The sequence below is a fragment of the Chiroxiphia lanceolata genome, chromosome 2 (assembly GCF_009829145.1).
Source record: "Chiroxiphia lanceolata isolate bChiLan1 chromosome 2, bChiLan1.pri, whole genome shotgun sequence".
Lineage (NCBI taxonomy): Eukaryota > Metazoa > Chordata > Aves > Passeriformes > Pipridae > Chiroxiphia > Chiroxiphia lanceolata.
In genome coordinates, this window is record NC_045638.1 from 4,465,506 (window position 1) to 4,486,991 (window position 21,486).

At 42.9% G+C, this 21,486-nt stretch overlaps 1 protein-coding gene across 1 annotated transcript; it reads left to right on the forward strand.

Moving 5' to 3' along the window:
- Positions 1 to 1,919: 1,919 nt before the first annotated feature.
- On the forward strand, positions 1,920 to 21,366 carry LOC116782078 (interferon-induced GTP-binding protein Mx-like). Its single transcript, XM_032678171.1, is given in 15 exon segments — positions 1,920 to 1,968; positions 3,820 to 4,141; positions 5,641 to 5,833; positions 6,638 to 6,775; positions 7,989 to 8,143; positions 9,562 to 9,700; positions 10,178 to 10,376; positions 11,125 to 11,203; positions 11,840 to 11,962; positions 12,699 to 12,840; positions 14,918 to 15,076; positions 15,968 to 16,044; positions 17,505 to 17,723; positions 20,382 to 20,451; positions 20,454 to 21,366. Coding segments are annotated over 14 exon segments (2,085 nt in total). The 5' UTR covers positions 1,920 to 1,968; positions 3,820 to 3,910; the 3' UTR covers positions 20,615 to 21,366.
- Positions 21,367 to 21,486: the final 120 nt, after the last annotated feature.

A 21,486-nucleotide genomic window follows, 5' to 3' on the forward strand; every position in this document is an offset into this window, starting at 1 on the left:
ACAGATTCAGAACTGCTGTTGATAAATGCATTTACTGTGTTAGTGCTAAATATCCTAAGGCTAGAAAGACAGTGATTGATTAATAATTTACAATTCACTAAGCTTAACTTCACCATTAATTAAGCTCAGTTTCACCTGGGTATGAGCCGCTGAATAGCGGTACAGAGGTGGGGGTGCTCTTCTGTGGGGCTTCAGAGAGACTCTCTACAAGGACATGTAATAGGACAAGGGGAATGGCTTTGAATTGAGAGTAGGTTTAGACTGGATATTAGGAAGAAATTCTTCTCCTGTGAGGGTGGGGAGGCCCTGGCATAGGTTGCCCAGAGAAGCTGTGGCTGCCCCATCCCTGGAAGTGTCCAAGGCCAGGTTGGACGGGGCTTGGGCTAGTGGAAGGTGTCCCTGCCCATGCAGGGGAGTTGGGACTAGATGATCCTTTATGCCCCTTCCAACCCAAACCAGATTCTGTGATTCTATGAACTTCTGGCTGTGAGGTCTCCACTTCACCCCAGACACAACTCAGGTGTTGGGATAACTCCGAGTGCAAGGTTAGCAAGAGGTGCCAACTCATGGCAACTCAGCGTTTTGAAAAAGCAAGCCTGGTCATTTTCCACAGAAGGCAACTATTTCTCGTGTGAGAACTGGTTTCGTTTCTCGTGTGAGAACTGTTTTCGCTTCTCCTGATTCTTGTCACTGTCTGTAGGTGGAGCCTGTAAATAAAAAAGCACACGAAGAAGTTCAAAAAGGTTACTGCATCTCCTTGCTACGGGACACTTACAAGGGTAAGTTCCTCTTTTCCTGCTTCTAAGAATAATAATGCACTTTTTGAGTGTTATCTTCATTTTAATGTGAAAAGGCTCCATAAGAGTCCAAAACAAGTGTGTTTAAACAAGGTTGCCAGGAGTAGGATTTGTTGCTCTCCAAGGTGGGGAAAAAGAAAAGACATTACTCTTATTTCCTCTTTAAAAGGAGACAACTGAGAGATAGTATTTAAATTGGAACACATGTTTTCAAGTAGGTACTGGTAGGAGGAGGTAGTGTTCAGCAACATGATCTAACCAGCAGTATTCATTCATGTGTAGCATCATAAGCTGCTTTTTGGTTTTTTTTCTGAGAAGACAGCTAGAATTAATAAACATACAGCCCAGAGGCTGTGTGATTTACCCAAGTATCCTGAAGTATGCCAGCCAGAAGTCCATACGCTCCTCAGGCTGGACAGAGGGTGAATAAATGCAAGAGCTGTGCGGGTTCAGCACCACAGCCCTGCACTTTAGGGTTAAAAGGGATTTTATTGATAAGGGATTTTTTTATCTCCTTGAGATGCAAAGCCAGGATCTCCAGAGGAAAATAAGGCAGCTCCTCTTCAGAACCATCAGCAGGTTGGTGCTTTGTGCAGGTGTGGCTGTGCAGCACAGTGCTCTTTGCTGTGCCAGGAGAGGTTTCCACACGCAGGCAGGCAAAAATCTAAAAGTAAAGCTCAAGGAAAGGAAGAGGCAGGGGATGCTTCAGGATTTTGTCTCTGTATTTGACTGGATCTTAAGTATTTACACACCTGTCCAAAAACACTGGGGCCGGAGGTGTAGAAAAAAGGTCCCTCACTCTGCACCTTTTGCAGTGGATGAATTCAAGTGGGACAGACTTGTTCTGGAAGTTCAGGAAGAACTCTCTTGTAACTTTATTACTCCATTTCTATATACAGAACCTGGGTCCGAGCTCTCCAGCCAGGCAGGTGTTTCTTTATCTCCCCACATACCACACACCCCATGTGACTGCTTCCAGCCACAGAGAACAGCTGTGCTTCAAGTGGCTTTCCAGCCTGACCTTGTGATTCTTTTCACACACACACTAATCTTAGCTCTGGCTCGCTCAGGACCAAAATATTTTTGCTTGTGTTTTCTTCTTCTTCTTCTTTAATCATCCACGTGGCTGGTGTTGTCTGTCCAGCTGCTCCTACATGGAGGTGCCCTGCAGGTATCCCTGACGGAGGCACTGGCGGTGGGGTGGTGGGGAGAGGGGGGCTGGACAGGGGTGAAAATCGACCTGGAAACTCCCTGAAATCTCGGGAGGTCAGTTTGCCCTGTTGACTCAGTCTCCAGCATCATTTTACACCCGTTGGTGGCCGATGTGCACCGAAGGCAATCACAAACATCTCAGCTCCCCTATCTCTGGAATGAATTAATTATGCAAGCATCCAGACATCCTGCAATGCCCACCTGGTGTGCTTATCCTTGGGAAAATGCCACTGCCTCAGAGACCTGGAAGGGTTGGGGAGGGCTGAGGATTCATGAGAAGACCCAGCTATCACCCCTACACACATCTAGGAGGGGTGAAGACAGCAGGGTGCACACACCCTAACGAGGATTCCTACAGGCAGCAGCAGAGTAAAACAACACGTGTGGATTTCTGAGGTTATCAAGCTATTCTCCCCCTAGACCTGGAAAAAGTTGGTAAGGTGGTGCAATCCTTCCTGTGCCACACGGGCATAGCGATTTTTTTTGTGTACTGAGCCCTAACAACATCGGATGGAAGAAAGAAGGAGGGGGGGGGTGGAGGGAAAGGCGCTGAAATGGTCCAGAATCCACAAGTGAAACGTGACACCGGGATGACGTGATGACACTGGAAGTCTGCCAACAATTTCCCTTCCCCAGGGCTGCCCCTGCCGCCTTCCTTTCCTTGAACTACATAGGTGCTTTGTTGCTTTGTAATTGTGAATTCTGCAAGGCCAAAGACAACGTTTTGGAAGCAAGAGGGTCTCACTGAAGCTTTGGCTCAACAGGAAGAACACTGACTTGACTGCAATCCACAGTAATAGATGGCAGAGCTGTTATTTAGGCATTGCACTGGCAATATTTAGATATGGTATTAGCAATAAATCTAATCATAATTATCCACATAATCACTGTATCCTACTTTTCACGCCTGTCCCAGAATCTTCGCTTGACTACTCTGCTACAGCATGTGGTGCTTTGTCTAAGCTTGTTTTACACATTGAAGGTATAACTTATATTGTGTCCAATCATCCTATTTTGACGTCTGCTTAAATTAGAAAACCTGTAAACTTAATTCAAGCAAAGAAATTAACAAAACAGGAAGTTATTTCGAACAAAGATGTGTTACTCCTAACTTACTTCCCCAAGTGTTTAACAGATCCTGGTTTTCGCAGAGGGAGGCCAAAGAACATCAAGCTTTGAAAAAATGCTGATGGGGATTTTTTTCTTTAAATCTCTCTCTCTCTCTGGAAATCACTTTCCCTGGCAAATGTCACATCAAAAGCCTCTAGTTTCTTCAGACATCCATAGAAAATAAAACAAAACTTTTACATAAAGAAAGTCGAGCAAGAAAAAAAAGTCTCCTAGCTCTCCCTTCTCTAACATCATGTCGAGCAAAGTCTGCTTTTGGGGAGAGGGTTTTAAGCTATAGAGGAGGGGACCAAGATGCAGAGCTTCTAAAATATGTGTCAGACTTGCCTCTGACAAGTGTTTCTACCACAAGAGAGGTGAGTTGGCTGCCCAGCAGAATATGGCTTGGTGTGACCCACTCTCACTGCTGGTGGCTCACCCATGTAGACCCTCCTTGTGCAGCCCACAGCCCTACACTCCTGACCCCAGGAAGTTAAGGATTCTCACACTCTCTACAATCATGCCCACGTACTGACTGAGCTTCTCCAGACACCTTTCAGCAAAATATTTCACTGAGGGAAACCAGCTTTTAGCAAAAAACTGGTGTAACGTCGCCCCTCATCCCCAAATAAATACTGGTTTTTCCTGTGGCAATTTCATTCTTTCAAGCTGGAGTCACTCATTGCCCCATGTTTGATTTCAGAAGCTGTACCTAAGAGCTGGACCAGGCAGTAACCACTATTTAGTGAATCCTTTATGGACAACCTCCGTGGTAGCCAAAAAATCGGCGGGCCATGGATAAGAGGCATGCAGCATTCAAATCACCTTCTGAAAGAACCAAACCTGCCCCGAAGATAGAAGGGTTTGCATTTCCTTTCTTTAAACAAGCTTTAGAAGGTGTTGCAGTGCCTCTCCCACCAGAGACAGAAGAAGAAGCTGTTCAGATGTCGGAGAACATTTTCCAGAGGAGGTCTGACTATGAGCAGAAGGGCTTGGAGACAGAATATCCCAGAGAACAGGAGAAGGTAAGGCAAAAAGAGGACACAGATCTTCCCCATTCTTATTCTGTTGGTTCTCTTCGTACCCCCAAAATTAATTCCTTTGTCTCTTTTTGGGCAAGCTGCACTTTTTATGTCCAAAGAGTACTTTTGGATCAGGACCAAGTAGTCATTTGTGTAACTAGCAAGACAGGTACCTGTAATTAATCTGCAGATATAAACAATGCAGGTCTAAAAAAAAAAAAGGATGGCTGCAGCCTAGAAGCCAATTTAATGTGTGACATGTATCTGTTTCATTCTTAACAACAAATGTTGAGCAGAACTCCTAAAAGCTGAGATAGATTGTACTTGAGGCTCTTCTACGTTCAACAGTAATGTAAAGAAAGGTTGATAATAACCTTCTCAGATAATTGACACTGGAAGCAGATTGGTTTTAAGTTTGTGACATAGTTAATGAAGCTTTTTGAGAAGTTGCTAGCTATTAAACATCATAGTGAAGACAGTGGGCAGGGGGTACCAATAAGGTTTCAGTGCCTGCCTCCAGTAAAGTGTGCAGTCTTCCTCATCTTGAAAGAAAAATTCTGCTCTGTTTGAGTACATCTGATTGACAGACATACTTTTAGAGTTGGCTTTCTTGTATAAAAGTGATGGAGAGAAACTTCAGTTTTTCTTTTCAAAAAGTCAAGTTTGAGTGTGCCTGGCCCAATATGTCTGAAACATATTGGTGTTCTCAAAATTGCATTTCTAAATGCAGCAGTCAGACTGGAACAGGGAAAAAAGACCAAAGCTGATCTTTATATACTTTATTTGAGCATATTTAACAGCAGATGGACCAGTTTTGTAAAAGACTGGAAGTTATCTGGCTTGTTTTCATGTAAATGAGGAGCCTGTGTAAACGTCTGGCACACGTATCAAAACCAAAAAATGACAATAATCAGTCATTTAACACAACCCACTCATATTCATTCCTTACCCAAGCCTAAAATGAAGCAAAGAAAGAAGAGCTGTGATGATCTAAAAGTCTTTTAGCCACCTGTTGAGGATGCTACAACAGAACACTTCTGGTGTCTGTGCAAAAACTGTATCTTCAAAATCCAAAACAAAGATTTAATAAGCTATTCTGTGCTAAATTCTGTGATTATTAGTTTTCATTTGCATACATGTTTCAATACAACTGTAGATGAGTAGAAGAAAATGACAATTATTAAGAAAAAAAAAAGAACAAAGCACACTTAGTAATGTGGTCTCCTTCTTTTTTTTACCTTCTCAGAATAGCTTCCAAAATTTGGTATCTTTGCTAAGGATGATCATTGAGCCAACTGATTTTTTTTCATATTTATAGACACCTGTTTGTAACATGGAGATGCAAGGATGCACAGTGACATAAAGCACAGCTTGATGTCAGTAAATAGGTCGTTACTAAAGAATGACGAGCCAGAAAAGATGTCTGGATTTTTGTTGACGTTGTTGTGGAAACAACTTCTTTTAAAATTAGGGAAGACTCATCCTAAGTTTAACTCTGTCAGGCTGCAGAACACACCTTGTACAGACAATATGAGGAAAAGATCAGGCCCTGCATTGATCTCGTCGACAGCCTGAGAGCTCTGGGAATAGAGAAGGACCTGTCCCTGCCTGCGATCGCAGTGATTGGAGACCAGAGCTCTGGGAAGAGCTCTGTCCTAGAAGCCCTGTCTGGTGTTGCTCTTCCCAGAGGCAGTGGTAAGAATTCACCTTTTCAGATTTTCACCTGAATTTCACTTTGATGAGATGGAAGGGATTTTTTTTTTTTTTTTAATTTTTTTTTGGTCTAGAATTGGATAACTGTGACTGAAAAGTGGATGTGCCAGTGAGGCACCACAAGGTAACTCCCAACAAGGCACATCTTCTGGCTGGTCAAGAGACCAGGAGTAAGGAGTGTAGTGTAGTTACCCCAAACTGTGGACAGACTGAAAGGTTGCATCAGCTGACTCTGTGCATTTCCCAGCAAAGAGTATCAGTTTCATGTGGAAAATTACTTTTGAAATTTGCTTTTGGGGTTGGTTTAGATTTTTTTAACAATATTTTCTTACAGATACCTTTTTTTTTTTTTTGTAAAAAGCATACAAAGGCCTTTACTTAAAACAAAACATCATTTAAGTCATAGAAGGCTTTTGGAAGACTTTGCAGCTCAAGAAGATTCACTTTTCAGCTCTCTCTGTGTGGTATATTCGCACGTGTAAGTTCTGCAAGTTCTGTGTGAGGTGACAATACCCTCTAATCTTTGAGGCTGGACTTGAGGAAAAGTTTTCCTAGGATTTAGGTGCAGCACTGAAACAGATCACCCAGCAAAGAGCAAATCTGCCATCTGTGGAGGTTTGCAAGACCAGGCATGAGTGGAAAGAGCCACAGCTGACCTCACGTAGTGCCAGTGACAATCCTACTCTGAGTGGGAAGCTGGATGAGACCCCTCTGGCAATGTCACGTAGTACAAGGCTGTGTGTCATGTCCAGCAGCTACTGAGTTATGCCTTTGGAACTGCTGCAGGTATTGTCACTCGGTGTCCCCTGGAGCTTAAACTGAAGAGGTTGCCCAAGGGCCAGGTGTGGCAAGGGAGAATCTGTTACCGCAACGTTGTCATGGACCTCCAGAGCCCCTCTGAGGTGGACAGGGCAATAAGACAAGGTGAGTGGGTCTGGCTTGCTCAGTCTCCTCCGAATCAGGATGATCCATGATGATCACAGAACCACAGAAGGGTTTGAGTTGCAAGGGACCTTAAAGATCATCTAGTTCCAATCCCCCCAGCACGGGCAGGGGTGCCACTTATCGGATCCATGATCCTTTCATCCATGATACAGGATTAGGGTGTGTTCTTATCTGGGTGGTGTCTTCCTGGTTTCCTGGTCTGGGGAGGTTGTCTGTCAAACTGTAAACGTGCAAAGCCCCAAATGGTCCCTGTCATCAGTTCAAAAGCTCAGAGATTGCTCGAGGTGTCTCTGGCTGGAAATCTTACAATTTTGGAGAAAATTGCAAAAAGGCAGAGTGGAGACTGTGGAGAAATCCTGGCAGGTACTGTGACCATGGCCTCAGTCATTGTCCTTCCCATGTCATGGCTTTGCTGTTATGGCATTTCATACTGAGTAAGAAATCATTTTTCTTACCCAAAGGGCAGTAAGCACCTGCCCTAAATGTGAAAGTTGGATTGTCCTTATTTCCTTGAGACTAGCACAGCTCTGCACAGTTATTCTTCCTAGGTCGTTGGTTTTTTTTCATTAGCTTTCCAATATATTATTTGAATATTCTCAAGTTATCTTTCCAAAACTGGCAAGGCAATTGGTATGAATTAATTAAGGTAATTACGGAGATGAAAATCTCTCATGAGAATGGCTGTGGGTTTCCTTTGCTTCTCTGTGCTGCTCACAGTTCCAGCATTATTGCCTTGTAGGATTTGGGACAATTTATTTGATCTCCAAACCTCCCTATCAAAGTGTAAAGAATATAGAACAACACCTATTTGTCTTTCAAGGCATCCAAGGATTAATTAATGCCCAGAGAGCGTCTTGTTTTTGGGGAAGCATTTCTTCAGCTGACCAATATTTTATCTGATCCCTTTTGCTGTGGTTTATTTGCATGTATTTTGTCTCCATACATGAGAGTTCATGAATATGTGCTCTGTAAAATATTGCAGTTCATATCCTGAAAGGACCTCACGCGTGCTGCCTAATAATTTCCTTAGAATTTTGCACAAGTGGATTTATGTGTGTGGCTAGATCTGAGAGAAAAAGCCAAGCCTAAAAGAACCTTAGGTGGTAGTTAGGCACTTTTTTCAAAGTGTTAAGCTTTGGTTTGATGTAGAGTTGAAGCTTGTATCCTTTGCCTTGCTCTTTTCTCCTTGCAGCCCAGGATGTTGTTGCTGGTCCTAGAGGTGCCATTAGTGCAGAATTAATTTCCCTAGAGGTTCGGTCCCCAGATGTCCCAGATTTGACACTAATTGATCTTCCTGGAATTGCCAGAGTGGCCGTGGGGGACCAGCCAAAAGACATCGGGGAACAGGTAAAACTCAGTCTCGTGTGCCAATCTGTGCATGGGGACACCTCTGTAACCTCCCTCATACCTGGGCATGTCACTGAACACACTGCAGCCCCATGTCCCTCAGCTAGATATGGAAGACAAATACATCCCAGAAAAACTGGTCTCTTACCAGCTCTGTGGATGTATTTGGCAGAGGTGAACAGATCTGAGCTCATCCCTTACTTGCTGAGCACATCAGAATCAGACCCATCCTGTGTTTTCTCATCCTTTAAGGGATCCCAGCAGACCTTTTCAGAAGTAAACAGAATAAGTGTTAAAGTGGAGGGAATCTCTTCTCTTCCTCTGGCTGCTTTTAGATGAAATGCTGGGGAATGCAAATAAAACTAGTTGGACAAGGCCCACTGTGAGGGTGACATGCAGGAAATGGGCATTCTGTTCCTCCTAAAATGCCTTTAAATAGGAGCTTGGAATAAGAGGAGCCCAAACTAAACTAGACATACCAAATAAAAATGAGACAAGATTGGGTTATCTGGGTTTTACTTTCTGGGAGGACAGTAATTTAGTTTCAGAGTTAGATAGCAACCTTTCTATTGTATTCAGAAGAAAGCAGCAGATATGACATGGTCCAAACATTTCCATCATCCCCAGCTGTCTGCACACTTCAGAGATGGAGTCTGTAGCATTGTAGCATGTCACAAACTGGGGTGGACGGGAGGTAGAAAAGGGAGGCATCTTTAGCAAAACCCAGGGGGAAAAAAGGAGTTAATTTACTTCAGAATAAGCACAATAGAGCTGTGTGAAGCTGTTACAAAGCAACACAAATTATGAGAAGCTTGTTTAGTTGGGCGTTGAAACATGGAAACAATACCAACTAGATATCATGGACTACTTGGGTTTGGGCATTGAAACATGGAAACAATGCCAACTAGATATCATGGACTACTTGGGTTTTGGCTTTTTTCCATTTCCCTACAAATACTCCACTGAAATAAAAGCCAGACATTTGCTCTCCTTTCAGAGGTACAAATTTGAGATTTATCAGTATAATCTAGCTTGCTTTCTTTCCATGAGTGTGTACCTAGACATCAGAACCCGATTTTCTTACATTTGGCTATTTATCAAGTATCTTTAATACTTCCATAATTAAAGATTACTTGCATGAGAGGTTAAACTCTACATAGTTGCCAAGACAGGCATAACAATAGTCTGGTCTCTGTTCATGCCAGCTGTTTGGATAATGATAAGGATGGTTACATAGGAAAAGAGGCTGCATTCTTCTGCTGACCCGTTTCCATGCCATCCCTTAACATGTAATACGATCCTCAGCATATGTGGCATTTAATGTCATCAGGCAGTGGCTCATATTGCTAGAAATGGTCACATCCTACGTGCAAGCATCTGATTTCACTGAACCTCCTTACTACTCTATTGCATTGCAGATCAAAATTCTCCTTAAAAGAATTATTGGTTGCAAAGAGACAATCAATTTGGTAGTGGTGCCATGTAATGTGGATATTGCAACAACAGAAGCCTTGAAAATGGCCCAGGAGGTGGATCCCAGTGGAGAAAGGACACTAGGTGAGACAACTTTTAAGCTACAAGTTGAAGAGAAGGACTGATGTTCTGTGTTCCACACCAGATCTGTGACATTAGCTACTAGAAGAGGAGGACAAAAAACCAAAAGAAAACAGCCTAAATAAACTATTTACAAACCTTAAGTAGCTCTAAGAATAAGAATAAGATAAAACCCCCTGGTTTTGTCTCGCTGACATTCATGTTATGAATAATTGGAAACTGCAAATCTCAAAGTTAATGGTGGGCAAGCTTTGCCTGTTAAAAAAGGTTTGCAAGGCAAAAGGCCTGGTGGGAGGCCAACTGTAGAGCAAGTTTGACAGGGCAAAGCCCAGGGCCTGAGAGCTTTCTAGGAGAGAGAAAACAGACAAAAACTCCTTTGTGAAACATGGTACAGAGCGTTCCTGCCCGGTGGGGGGTGTTTCTTCTGCACCTCTCCCACCTGTGACTTCTGCACGTGACTAACTTTGGGTCATTTCACAGGGATCCTCACCAAACCCGACCTGGTGGACAGAGGAACTGAAGAGTCTATCATTAGAATAATGCAAAACATGGTAATCCCCCTCAAAAAGGGTTACATGATCGTGAAGTGTCGTGGGCAGCAGGACATCCACAACAAAGTGACCTTGGCCTCTGCAATCCAGCAGGAGAGGAACTTCTTTGCGAGTCACAGACATTTCAGGTACCTCTCACAGAAAAAATCCACTTAAAAACATGCCAAAATCACTTCAAAGCTTCCTGTTGATTTGCTGAGATTTAACTCAGGGTTGCAAACAGGTATTAATTTTAATTATATATTGTATTTCTCACTGCCCGCACAGTGTTGTGTTTCAGCAACCCAGAGGAATTTTTACGTAGCAAATAAACCTTGAAAATGTTTTCTGGATGCGAAATACATGGGGGAGAAGTGCGATGAAGTTTAGAAGTTCAGAATAGCCCCAGAGAATTCGAGTTAAGCATCTGAGCACTTCAAGTCAAGCACTTAGGTGTTTCTTTTCACTGGAAAACGTGGTGAAACACAGCATGAGAAAGGCCACTGCCTGTGCTGAGGGCACAGTTTGCCCAGAAGACAAGTCAGCAGCAAATCAATCATAATACAGAGGATGGCCAGATGAAAAGGGCTTTGAATCCGTGAGCTTCACACATGCAGAAATGATGCAGCAGCACATCCATCTGCTGTTAGGATTTGCTGGTTTCAGATGCTTCTCTGCTTCCCTTTGCTTAGCCAGGAGCTGTAAAGCAACTTGTGAATAAAAGAGCCCAGAGAGTCCTGAGCTGCTGCCATGTCTGTACCAGCACTCCCCAGAGGGCTCTTTCTTTAATCAAGTTGCTTAATAGAACTAGTGAAAATAGAGCAGAGCATCAGTGCTGCCTCCTTGCCCTGCACATGCTGGCTACCCAAAAACCACCTTTTCCTCCTTTTTTTGCAGTGTTCTTTTGGAAGAAGGAAAGGCTACTATCCCTCATCTGTCGGTGAAGCTCACAAATGAACTTGTGAACCACATTATTGTAAGTAACAGAGGTACCACACTAAGCTGTTTGTACCAGTTACTGCCTAAAAACGAGTTCAACCCTTCGACCTTGGAATGCAATGGACTGCAGTTGGATTGCAGCTTTCTATGCATAGATAGTGCTTAATGATCCTTCAACCTGGCAATCTGAGAACAAACTGAACTGAGAGTTAGAGGTAAAAACACCCCATGCTCTGTCCTCAGGTTTGCCTTTAAACTGCAGATCATTTCATCTACTTGTGACTCGTAGCTCCTGCCTTTTCAATGGCAGCCATGGTTTTTCCTTTTGTTTATAAGGAGTGTGGATCATCTGGGTGACAAGGTACTGCCACCAGCTTACTGAAACACAGTCTTTTCTATTTAACTGAAAATGTCTTCAAAATCTCTAGTAAGATGTAATTGCTCTATTATATTACCATACTACTGCAAGTACATTGGTGTTTTTATTTTATTATATATGTATTTATCTGTAAGTAATATATTTTATTCCACTAAGGGAAGATGCTAAAATATAGGGAACCTCTAAATTCAGTCTCAAAGGAGAAAAAAAAATATTTCTTTATGTAAACTTACAGAAAATAAGCCAGACATGTTCAACCTATGTCAAAGCCCTTCTTTACTGACTACTCCCCAGAAAACTTTGCCAACACTGGAGAGCCAAATACGTGAGACACTCCATAAAACGTTACAGGACCTACAAAGGTACAATAGAGGCACACCCAAAACAGAGTCTGAGAAGCTGATTTTCCTCACAGATGTAAGTATCAGTATTAGTTTGGTCAGAGAGCAGAGCGAGGAGGCAGAAAAAGTTATCAAAACATCAGCATGGCCCACCAGGAAGTTTGTGGTATGTCACTGAAATGCTTTGAGAGTAACACAGACAAACCTCTTTCAGGAATACACCATACCTGCAAAAATAATGGACCAGAGAAGCTTGTGGCCCATTCTAGCAAATTTTTCCCTTAGATTATCTGAGAGAAAATCAAATAACTCAGTTAATTGGTCAAAATCAAGCATCTCAGAGAGGGAAGACTTACCCTTCTGCCTGCTCAACACTTTGAAGGGTTTTCATTGTTTACAGCACTTGTAAGTGTATTCCTGATATCAAAATGTGGTTTGCAAGCCCATCTAAGTTGTCTCATCTTGAGGAGTTAATCCCTCACAGTAAGCCTTTGACAGAGGTGTTTGTGAAGCCTCACCAGTCTTCAAAGACTTCATACAAGTCTGGTCAATTAGAATTTAGTAAATTGTTCTAAAAGTCTTTGAGGGGGGGGAGAGAGGGGAAAGAGTATCAAGTTTGTTCTCCCCTAGCTGTGATGGTTTTGTAAAAAAAATCCCAAAGCCAAACAAACCAGGAGCTGAGAGCAGAAAAGATGTAAGGAAAGGATGTTTTCTATGAACCATGTCCCTACTTTAATTCACTTAACATACACAAATTAGACTGAAGAAATGAAAGTTTGCTGCATTGCTTGCTTTTCTTAAATTCATTACAGTTGATCAAACTTTTTAACCAAGACATCTCTCGGACAATGCGAGGGGAGGAGCAGCTGTTTGGGAATGAAATCAGACTGTTCACGAAAATCCGCCGGGAGTTTCGAACGTGGGGAGCGATTCTGCTGGAGTGTGCTGAGAAGGGTAAGCACAGAAACCACCTCTTGCAGCTGACCTGAGAGTCCATTCCCTTGCTTTTAAATCTAGACACAGCATCATCAGTAGGTTGTTTTCAAGAAAGTGAAGAACAAGAAGCTACGAGCATCCATCTGTTGTAGTGTTAGGCAAGTCGTGCTTTGGGAACAGAGACATGGAATGTTGTCATTACAGAGAGATCAGTGGATGTCTCTCTTCTCCCAGCAAAGCAATAAAATCAAGACCCAGAATTTGTTGGTGATTCTCTGAACTACTCTTTTAAATAACACCACCACCACCACTACTAATATTAATAATAATAAACAATACATTGTTATTTTCTATTATTATTATTATTACTATGAATATTTTAGAATCTGGGTCTTCTTTTGTTCCACTTTAGCTCTGGTTTAAGGTGCAGACAGAGCAAGTCTGGGTCTGAAATAGCCACAACCTTGCCAAGAATGTTACACCTTGCTAATTGCTTAACTGAACTCAGTTCTTAACTGGGGGGTTTTACCGTAGGGTGATACACACAGACTGAACTCTGCTGTACACTCAACATCCTTTGTAACACCTTTTTCACATCTCTGAAACCCCATCATTTGCTCTTGGGGATGAAATAGCTTCAGCTGCCAGTCAAGAAGTAGCTCTTTTAACAAGTTCTTTTAGTCTTTGATGCACTTCTGTCTCATCACTAGTGACTAAAATGATAAATGATCACTTAAAAGTGATAAAAAATGATAGGTGTATATAGGTTACAAAGGTATCGTCAGCCAAAGAAAAATCTATGTATATATGCATAGATGTGAAGACAGACAGACAGACAGACCTAGGTATATATCAGTGTGTCATCTAAGTAGTACCTTGAAGTAGTAGTACATCCTTGAAGTACCAAGCCAAGCAACGGGATTTTATGGAGAGGAATAAAACAATAGGACAATGAAGGCATGAAGGAATAGATGTAAAGACAGCAGGAAGCAGAAGGATGCAGCCCCTTCAAGGACAACAAGGACCTGTGTTGCAGAAGTTACACCAGGCATCACACAGCAGCTGAACCACAGTGGGGAATCTTCTGGGCACTTCCAGGTTATCCCCCTTGATGTCCAGCTTGGCAACAGGTGAGGGCAGCAGCACCCAACAGCTCTTACGACAGTACAGCTCTTGCTCACAACATGCTGCCCCAAAATTATGGGTTCATATGTCCAGGGAAAGTATTTACATCTTCAGCAGAGCAAGTTCACTTACGTAGCTTGAAAACTAGAGGCAGCTTTAGCAAGACCTTCCTCAATGAGAAGCGCTGGTATCAGTCACTGCTTAAGACTTCTGAAAGTACATCACTGAGTGTCAGATGATTCTGTTTAACTTCAGCTTTCTTATGATGAATTAAAGTATTAAAAATAGCAAATACTTTGGATACTTGAAACCTTGAACTTTCTGTTCCAAGTTGATGGAGGTTCATGTGGATTTGTATTACCGTAACTGGGTATGTTTTTAGACTCTGAACAAAGACACTCCACATCTATTTCTGTCTTTTATTTTCTTTTCCTTTTCTTTTTGAGTTTTTTCATTATCCAACCATAGATTCATGTATCTGAATATTAGAACTGAATGCATTCATGGTTTGACTTCTACTTCCACACGTGCACTTGATCCGTGATTCTCAAATCTGACCCCAAAACAGGGCAATATCAAAACCATTCAAAAACATGTAAACCAATTCAAAGGGATATAACTCATTTAAGAGGGCAAATGTGTATAATGTCAACAAAGAAATACTGACTGTTTTAAATATCAACTATTTTAAACAAAAAATAGCTAGTCAACAGTAGATCCCCTGGAACAGGTGTTTAGTGAGCTTGGGGGGCTGTTTTGTTCTGGGGTTTTTTTTAAATTTGGAAGTGAGGCTCATCACTCAGCAACAATATGTTAGCTGTGTTCTGTAATAACGGCATTGCTTGAAATATCATCTCAACAGTTGCTCTTCTCAAGAACAACTCAAGAGGAGAATTAGATTTCCTTCTTAAATGTGGAATGCATGGATTGAGTGATTTGGTGTTAAAGCAACGTTATTTTACTGTTACAGCTAAGAAAAGTGTACCCAGCAAAGCAAACAAATACGAAGACCAGTACCGTGGGAGGGAGTTCCCAGGCTTTACCAACTACAGGACGTTTGAGGACATCATAAAAGAGCAGATCCTGGAACTGGAGGAGCCAGCCGTCGAGATCCTGAACAACGTGATCCGTGCGTCTCACAGCCCTCGGGAGGCTCTTGTGTGGGACACACTGGGGTGCCTCACAGTTGGTTTTTTTCCCAGGATAAGCTTGGTGATAATGCTCTCTCTGCTGGAGCAAGAGCTCCAGCCAGCATAGTGCAGAGGGGAAGTAAATCTGATTCAGCCTGGAGACTTGCTTCTTCTCTAAAGCCTTCATTCTCTCCAGCATTTGTTAATGTTTTTCCCAGTGGCTCTTGAAAGGGAGTTAGAAAGTAACTTTAATAAATAACACAGTAAGAAAACAGTATAGTAGAAGTACCTGGTGCCAGCCAAGCAGCTTGGAATTCCCAGACCCAGGGATTGGAATACACAAACCTGAACTGGGAATGCAGCTTCTTTGATGACACTGTATGTATTATACAGTGATTACTGGGGCTGGGGGGGAAAGTAGGTAGCTCATCCAGTAAAAGGCACCCAAGGAAAAATGATGATGTGATTCTGTCTCTGCTGTGTTGCCTTAGAGGGCAGCAACCCCATGCCAGACTTGCTGCTCTGTACTTCGTGTGCCAGCTCCTTGCCCTGGAGAGGCCACTCGGGGTAAGATACAGATGTGCTGACATGGCCAAGTGATGGTACATTTGGTAGGCACAGCTGTAAGCACAGATATTGCTCTATCAAAGAAATATCTCTCTCAGGTGTTAAGTGGTTACAGGAGGTCTTTAATTGCTCACAGTCTGGGACCTGGAAATCTAAATTCCTCCTTGTTTGTATTGGTCATAAAGGCACAGTGCACCTACAGCTGCTCAGCTACTGCTGAATGAATACAGGAAATGAGTAGTTTCCCAAGTCTCATATTAACAATAGCTTAAAATCCTCACCTACTTACCTGACTTTATTTTACCTGTCTGTTCTTCCCTTAGAACTGGTTGAAGAGAAATTTATGGAAATCGTTAAAAGGAATTTTGCTAATTTTCACAATCTAAGCCGGGCTGCTAAGGTGAGACACTACCTATAACCTAAGTCAAAAGCAAGACAGAATAGCATTTGTAAAGTCAGCCATGCTTATGGTACGTGTCTCATTGCATTACCCTTATGCAAGTGTGGAATTTCCTGCAGGAAATAAGGAAGAAATTGAAAATTATAGAATGTTTATAATGGCACTAATGAAAGTGTATTTTGCACAACTTTGACAAAATCCAATATATATCTATATATGTATAGATATATTCTCCATTCATTCTGGTCACATTTTTGATGCTTACAACACAGTGCAAAGAAAACCTGGTATGGTTGCCTTGAAGAGTTTATAACTAATTTCAGATTTAAGTCCTGCAATGATTTGTAAGCATGAGGGTAGCCTCAGTGTCCTAAACAGTGCTTTTCCCTCTCTGAAAATGAGCCAAGGTGTTAGCCAGTGCAGGAATGCCATCTTTGATAAAAGGGAGCGGGAACAGACAGGCCAAAAATCATTCAACTATGAAAAAAATTAGCAGATGACTGTTCACAGTTTGGGCAGGAGCATGTTTTGGGGTGGAGTTAAATGATATGGATGTCCTTGAAGGCCTTTTCTCAGAAAGAGCTTTGAGGAAGAGATGAGAATGAGAAGCAATGCTGGCAGCCAGGAGGCAGAGTCTACTCAGAGGGTACTGCTGAAAAAGGGAACTCGAAGGCAAATGTGAGTGAAATAGGTGGTTTGCCATTTGAATTGCATGGTCAAACCCTGCTGAGCTCCAGGCCTACCAGGCAGTAAACAAATAAGGTATTTAATCCAAACACAGAGGTGTTCGAAAACACGGTGAGAGGAAAGAAGTTCTGTTAGACACTGGACATGAGAAGAAAGATGGGATGCTTTCTCAGAGATGCTAGGAGAGCATTTTAAGGGAATTTGAGGATGACTGACGGAACTTTGAGGTCCCCACAGACTTTCAGGTGGAAGTATCAAAAGGGCAGAAAGCATCAGATGGCTGCAGTGGAAGCACCAGACAGTGAGGGGTTAGGCAGGGTTGGTTTGCTGACAACAGGTAGGAGACTGCAGTGTTTGAGAAGGGCAGGAGGGGCAATGGAATTCCCATCAGTGCCTGCTGTCACTGCCTACTGCAAGAGGGAGATGCAAACGAAGCTCGTGTGAAACCCAAGGACAGGCTGCAGGCTGAACACACGTCTGGTCACTGCTGCTTGTTCCTGCCAACTTTGTGTTGCCTTTGGGTTTCAAGCACCAGTTTTGACTGATCCCATTCATGTTTAAGGAGGGGATAAAACTACCATATTTTCCTGCTCTTTCACAACAGAGGAACCAGAATCTAAAGCATTACTCCGTGTTCCCAAGAGCCAGTTTGGGATTAGACAGTGCTGCAGTAAGGGCTGTTGAACACTGTGCCCACCTTGGGACACTGCTGAGCACTGGCACCTCTCCAAAGGAAGCAAATGTCTTAGAACTTCTTCTTCCTTTTTTTCTAGATGAGAATTGAAGACATTAAAGAGAAACAAGCGGCAGAGGCCGAAAGACATATCCGGACACAGTTTAAAATGGAGAGAATTGTATACTGCCAGGATGACATTTACCTTTGTGATTTTAATACTGTTAAGGCCAATATGCCGCAAAATTTATTTCAAGCTCCAAAAGAAGAACCCTCCTTTGTCCAGGAAATGGTTTCTCACACAAAGGCCTACTTCTCTGTGAGTTTACAGACAGCTTTGCTGCCCCTGAATGCTATAGCACATACCCCTCATCCAGATCCCTGCAGTCAATATAGTCTTTCATACAACACTACTGCTATGCAGGGAATAGTAGCCAGAGGATATATAAGTGTCTTGTTCAGGTACACCCTCAGCTTCTGTACAAATTAATAGGAGCTTCTGACCAGTGATGAAAATGTCAGGACAAAGCTGGTCTGTGGGGCTGTATCAGCACCGTGGCTGGGGAGGAGCAGTTGCAGAGTGCAGGATAGGGTGATCAGGAAAGCCTGCAGGTTGTTAAAGTGACAGCTGGATCCTAAACCACTTGTTAGCTACCTCCCAGTCTGGCCTGGCTCCCTGCTGCAGCTGCCCTTTGCTTGGGGAACACACAATCGGCAAGGGAGTCCTCTCCTCCTCCTCCAGCCTTCCACGGAGAAGGGGGGACTCCCTGCCCCCTACACAGCCCCACACCAGTACAGTGCTCTCTTGCTGGCTTTCCTATGGGAACAAGCATTAGGGGGAGGAAAGGACAGTCACTCACCAGCATGGAAGAGAGGACAGGATGGGGAAGAGCCCTTGGCCCTGTAATTAAAAGTTACTGAGTGATGGCCAGCTCCCCTCTCAAGAAAAGGAAGCGACAGTCCTAGGACTGCTCTCTCCACTGCAAGTTCATCTCACAGTTTTCAAACAACACTGGTTTTCACAGGCTTAATAACATTATATACAGCACTTTGGCATTTGGCACAGCATCTGAGAGCTCAAGCCACTGTGCATATTCCTGCAGCCAGCAGAACGTGGTGTCCACGGCTGGCAGTCAGATCCTACACTGACGCGGCAAGAGGAGCGATAATAAAACATGGAGTTAAAATGGATCAGCTGTCTGTAGGGATCAGAGTGCATCTGCTGTACTGCAGACAGCTCCCTAGAAGTTAAGTCTCTGAAGACAAATGGGATGTTTTAACAAGGGATCATGTTAGAGAAAGGCAGAAAAGAGAACACGCAATATGAGGATTTGCTTTGTCATAAACCTCCCTCAGAAAGCAACAGGTTCAATATTAATAATGCAGTAAAGTAAGTAGCAGCTCACCTTGAATTCTAATAGCAAGGTTTTGACAAATTTCTGCAGTTAAATGTCCAGACTGCTCAGGCTGATGGAGAGAAAACCAGTGGCTTTCAGAGAACAAGAGACAAAGGCAGAAACTGCATAAGCTCTTCCATCCCACCTCATTATACTCACTGCTGTAATATGTATGACTTACATGCTAGTTAAACATTTTTTTTAAGTGCCCTAAGAGCCATTTTCAACAGAAAAAACATGCCAGTGCACCATATCTCCATGGGACTCATGCAAGGCCAAATACAGTTTGAATGAGATGGAAGCTCCTAAGCATCCACGGCCTTTGAAAATGGCATGCATGAAGCTGTGTTACCTATGACAGGACTGTCAAAATCTGAGTAGAGTTTGGCTCCAGACAAACACCCATATTTAAAGCACCTGGGCTCCCTCACAAGGTCAGTACTGCCTAGAGAGTAAGTAGGCTCAGGAGGTGCTTTAGCTGACTCAGCCAAATTGCTTGCCATCGACTAGATCTCTGCAAACTACAGAGAAAAACTAAACATCTAGTCTCAGGTATTTTTCACTTGAGTTCAGCCTCACCTCAGGTATTTTTCACCTTGAGTTCAGCCTCACCATCATGCAACAAAAGATTTTTAGGCATTGAGCTCCAGAGGTATTAAACAGAAAACAGTTAGACTTCTCCAGAAACGAGCTGCCTGTAGAACCTACAAATGAAATGTGCCTCTACCTGGTCTTCTCACTGCCATTTCAAGTCGGGTATTACAAGAAGAAAGGAAGACAGAACGTCTCAGTTCCAGCCAGTCACTCAAGTAGAAGTGCTCACCTGGCACCAGGAGGGCTTGAAGCGGCTCTCCCATGTGGGAGAGGTTTATTTTTTTATTCTGTTGCCCAGGAGTACCAGCTGAGCCCCAAACCCTGCAGATGTCTCTGGAGAAAGGGCCCCACAAGCTCTCCTGGGTCAATCTGTTTCAGTTTGCATCAGTAACTCGACCAGGCAGTTGGTCAGGTTAGACAGGAAATTATCTCATTAAGTATATACATTTAATGCAGGCACAGTCTGGTCTCACCACTGCTGAAGACGTTTCCCATAAGGCTCTTACTCCAAAGCTGTCTTACACTTAAAAGGGCAACCACATCAGTAATACCATCTAAATACAGGAATTTACCAGCTTGGGAAAAATCACTCCATGATTTCCTGCACCATAACATCTTGGTAGCATTTAGTGAAGACAGGTTTGACAACAGAAATTGTTCACAAGTTCTGTTTGTCAGGTAGTCCTCCTATAACTCATATCAATGACAGCCGACAGAGCTAAGCAGGGAACAGCCTGCCTTGGCTGTAGTTTGCTGAGGGGAAAAAAAACAACAGCTGACATTCCAGTAACTCTTTTTAGACCTTTAGGCACAGAGACTAGTTGCAAACATTTTTTAGTTCATAGTAGTACTCACTTCTCGAACAGTAACTCAACCCAACTTTTTGAAACCTCAGTATCATTTTTTACCAGATTACCTATAACCTCTTCCCTTTTCAGTTCTTTCTGGGAAACTCGAATTTTGCCTTTTTTCCCCCCATCTCGCAGGGAGCAAGCAAACGCCTCTCCAATCAGATACCTCTGATCATCCTGTCCTCTGTCCTTCACGACTTCGGGAAAACATTCAGACCACAATGCTCCATCTTTTGCAAGATAAAGACAAGTTAATCGTTCTCCTTGAGGAGGACAGTGAGGCTGCTAAACATAGGAACTATCTCACTCAGCGAGTCGATCGTCTCACCAAAGCCTGTCAGTACCTGAGAGATTTCAGCTCGCTGTAATTTCTTTTTTTCATAGGCATTTTTCCTGTTTTCTAGCATTATTGAAGAATTTCGTATAATCCCCTAAACATTTAATGTCAGCCCAGACCTTTAACACTAATTTCTAGTGCTCAGTTCTGCTTTATTTTCCATAATCAGTTTTATGCAAGCACCTACCTTTACATAAAGGGCTCCAATGGGGGAGCTGTGATTAAACAAATGTTATCCTATTTCTTGCTTCATGAACTTTGTAAAATCATTGAAATGATTATAAAAAAGCTGCCACTCTGAGGGTTGTATGTTTTGTTGTCTTTCCTGGCATTGCCTAAGAGATGACCCTGCAAAGTGTCACCACTGTTAAGTGTCGGCCCAATAGGCAGAGAGGGAACACACAATGGGAATGAAACAGTTACAGTCTGGAAGGAAATAAAAGTTTACTTCATCTGATGGGTACCTCCACAGGATGCCATTGGCTCTGTTGAGTCTCCTTTTTCAGTTCTCTGATTTGCAGAGAAAGGCTAAGAGGCTCTTTCTCTTGGATGCCTGGAACATCACCTGAAATTTTGGGACTGATGGGCAATTCGATACACGGCAGGATTTGTATGTCCAAAATGGATTAAGCCACCCAGGATGTTAAATATTAGAAGGCTGTCTCAGCATGTGGCTTGTAGGGATTTCTGATATGGGAAAACAGCAAGAAATGGACGTTGTTACCCTGGTAGGACGCAAGCCATGGGAAAAGGAGGAGCGGTTCCCTTGGGCAGAAAGAGGAACTTGAAAAAGGGTGAAAGGAACTAATGTTGCTAATAGGTAAAAATATTATAATATTGTAGCTAGGAGCGAGGATTCACAGATTTAATGAACAATTGCAGCTTATTTGAAAAGGTATAAAA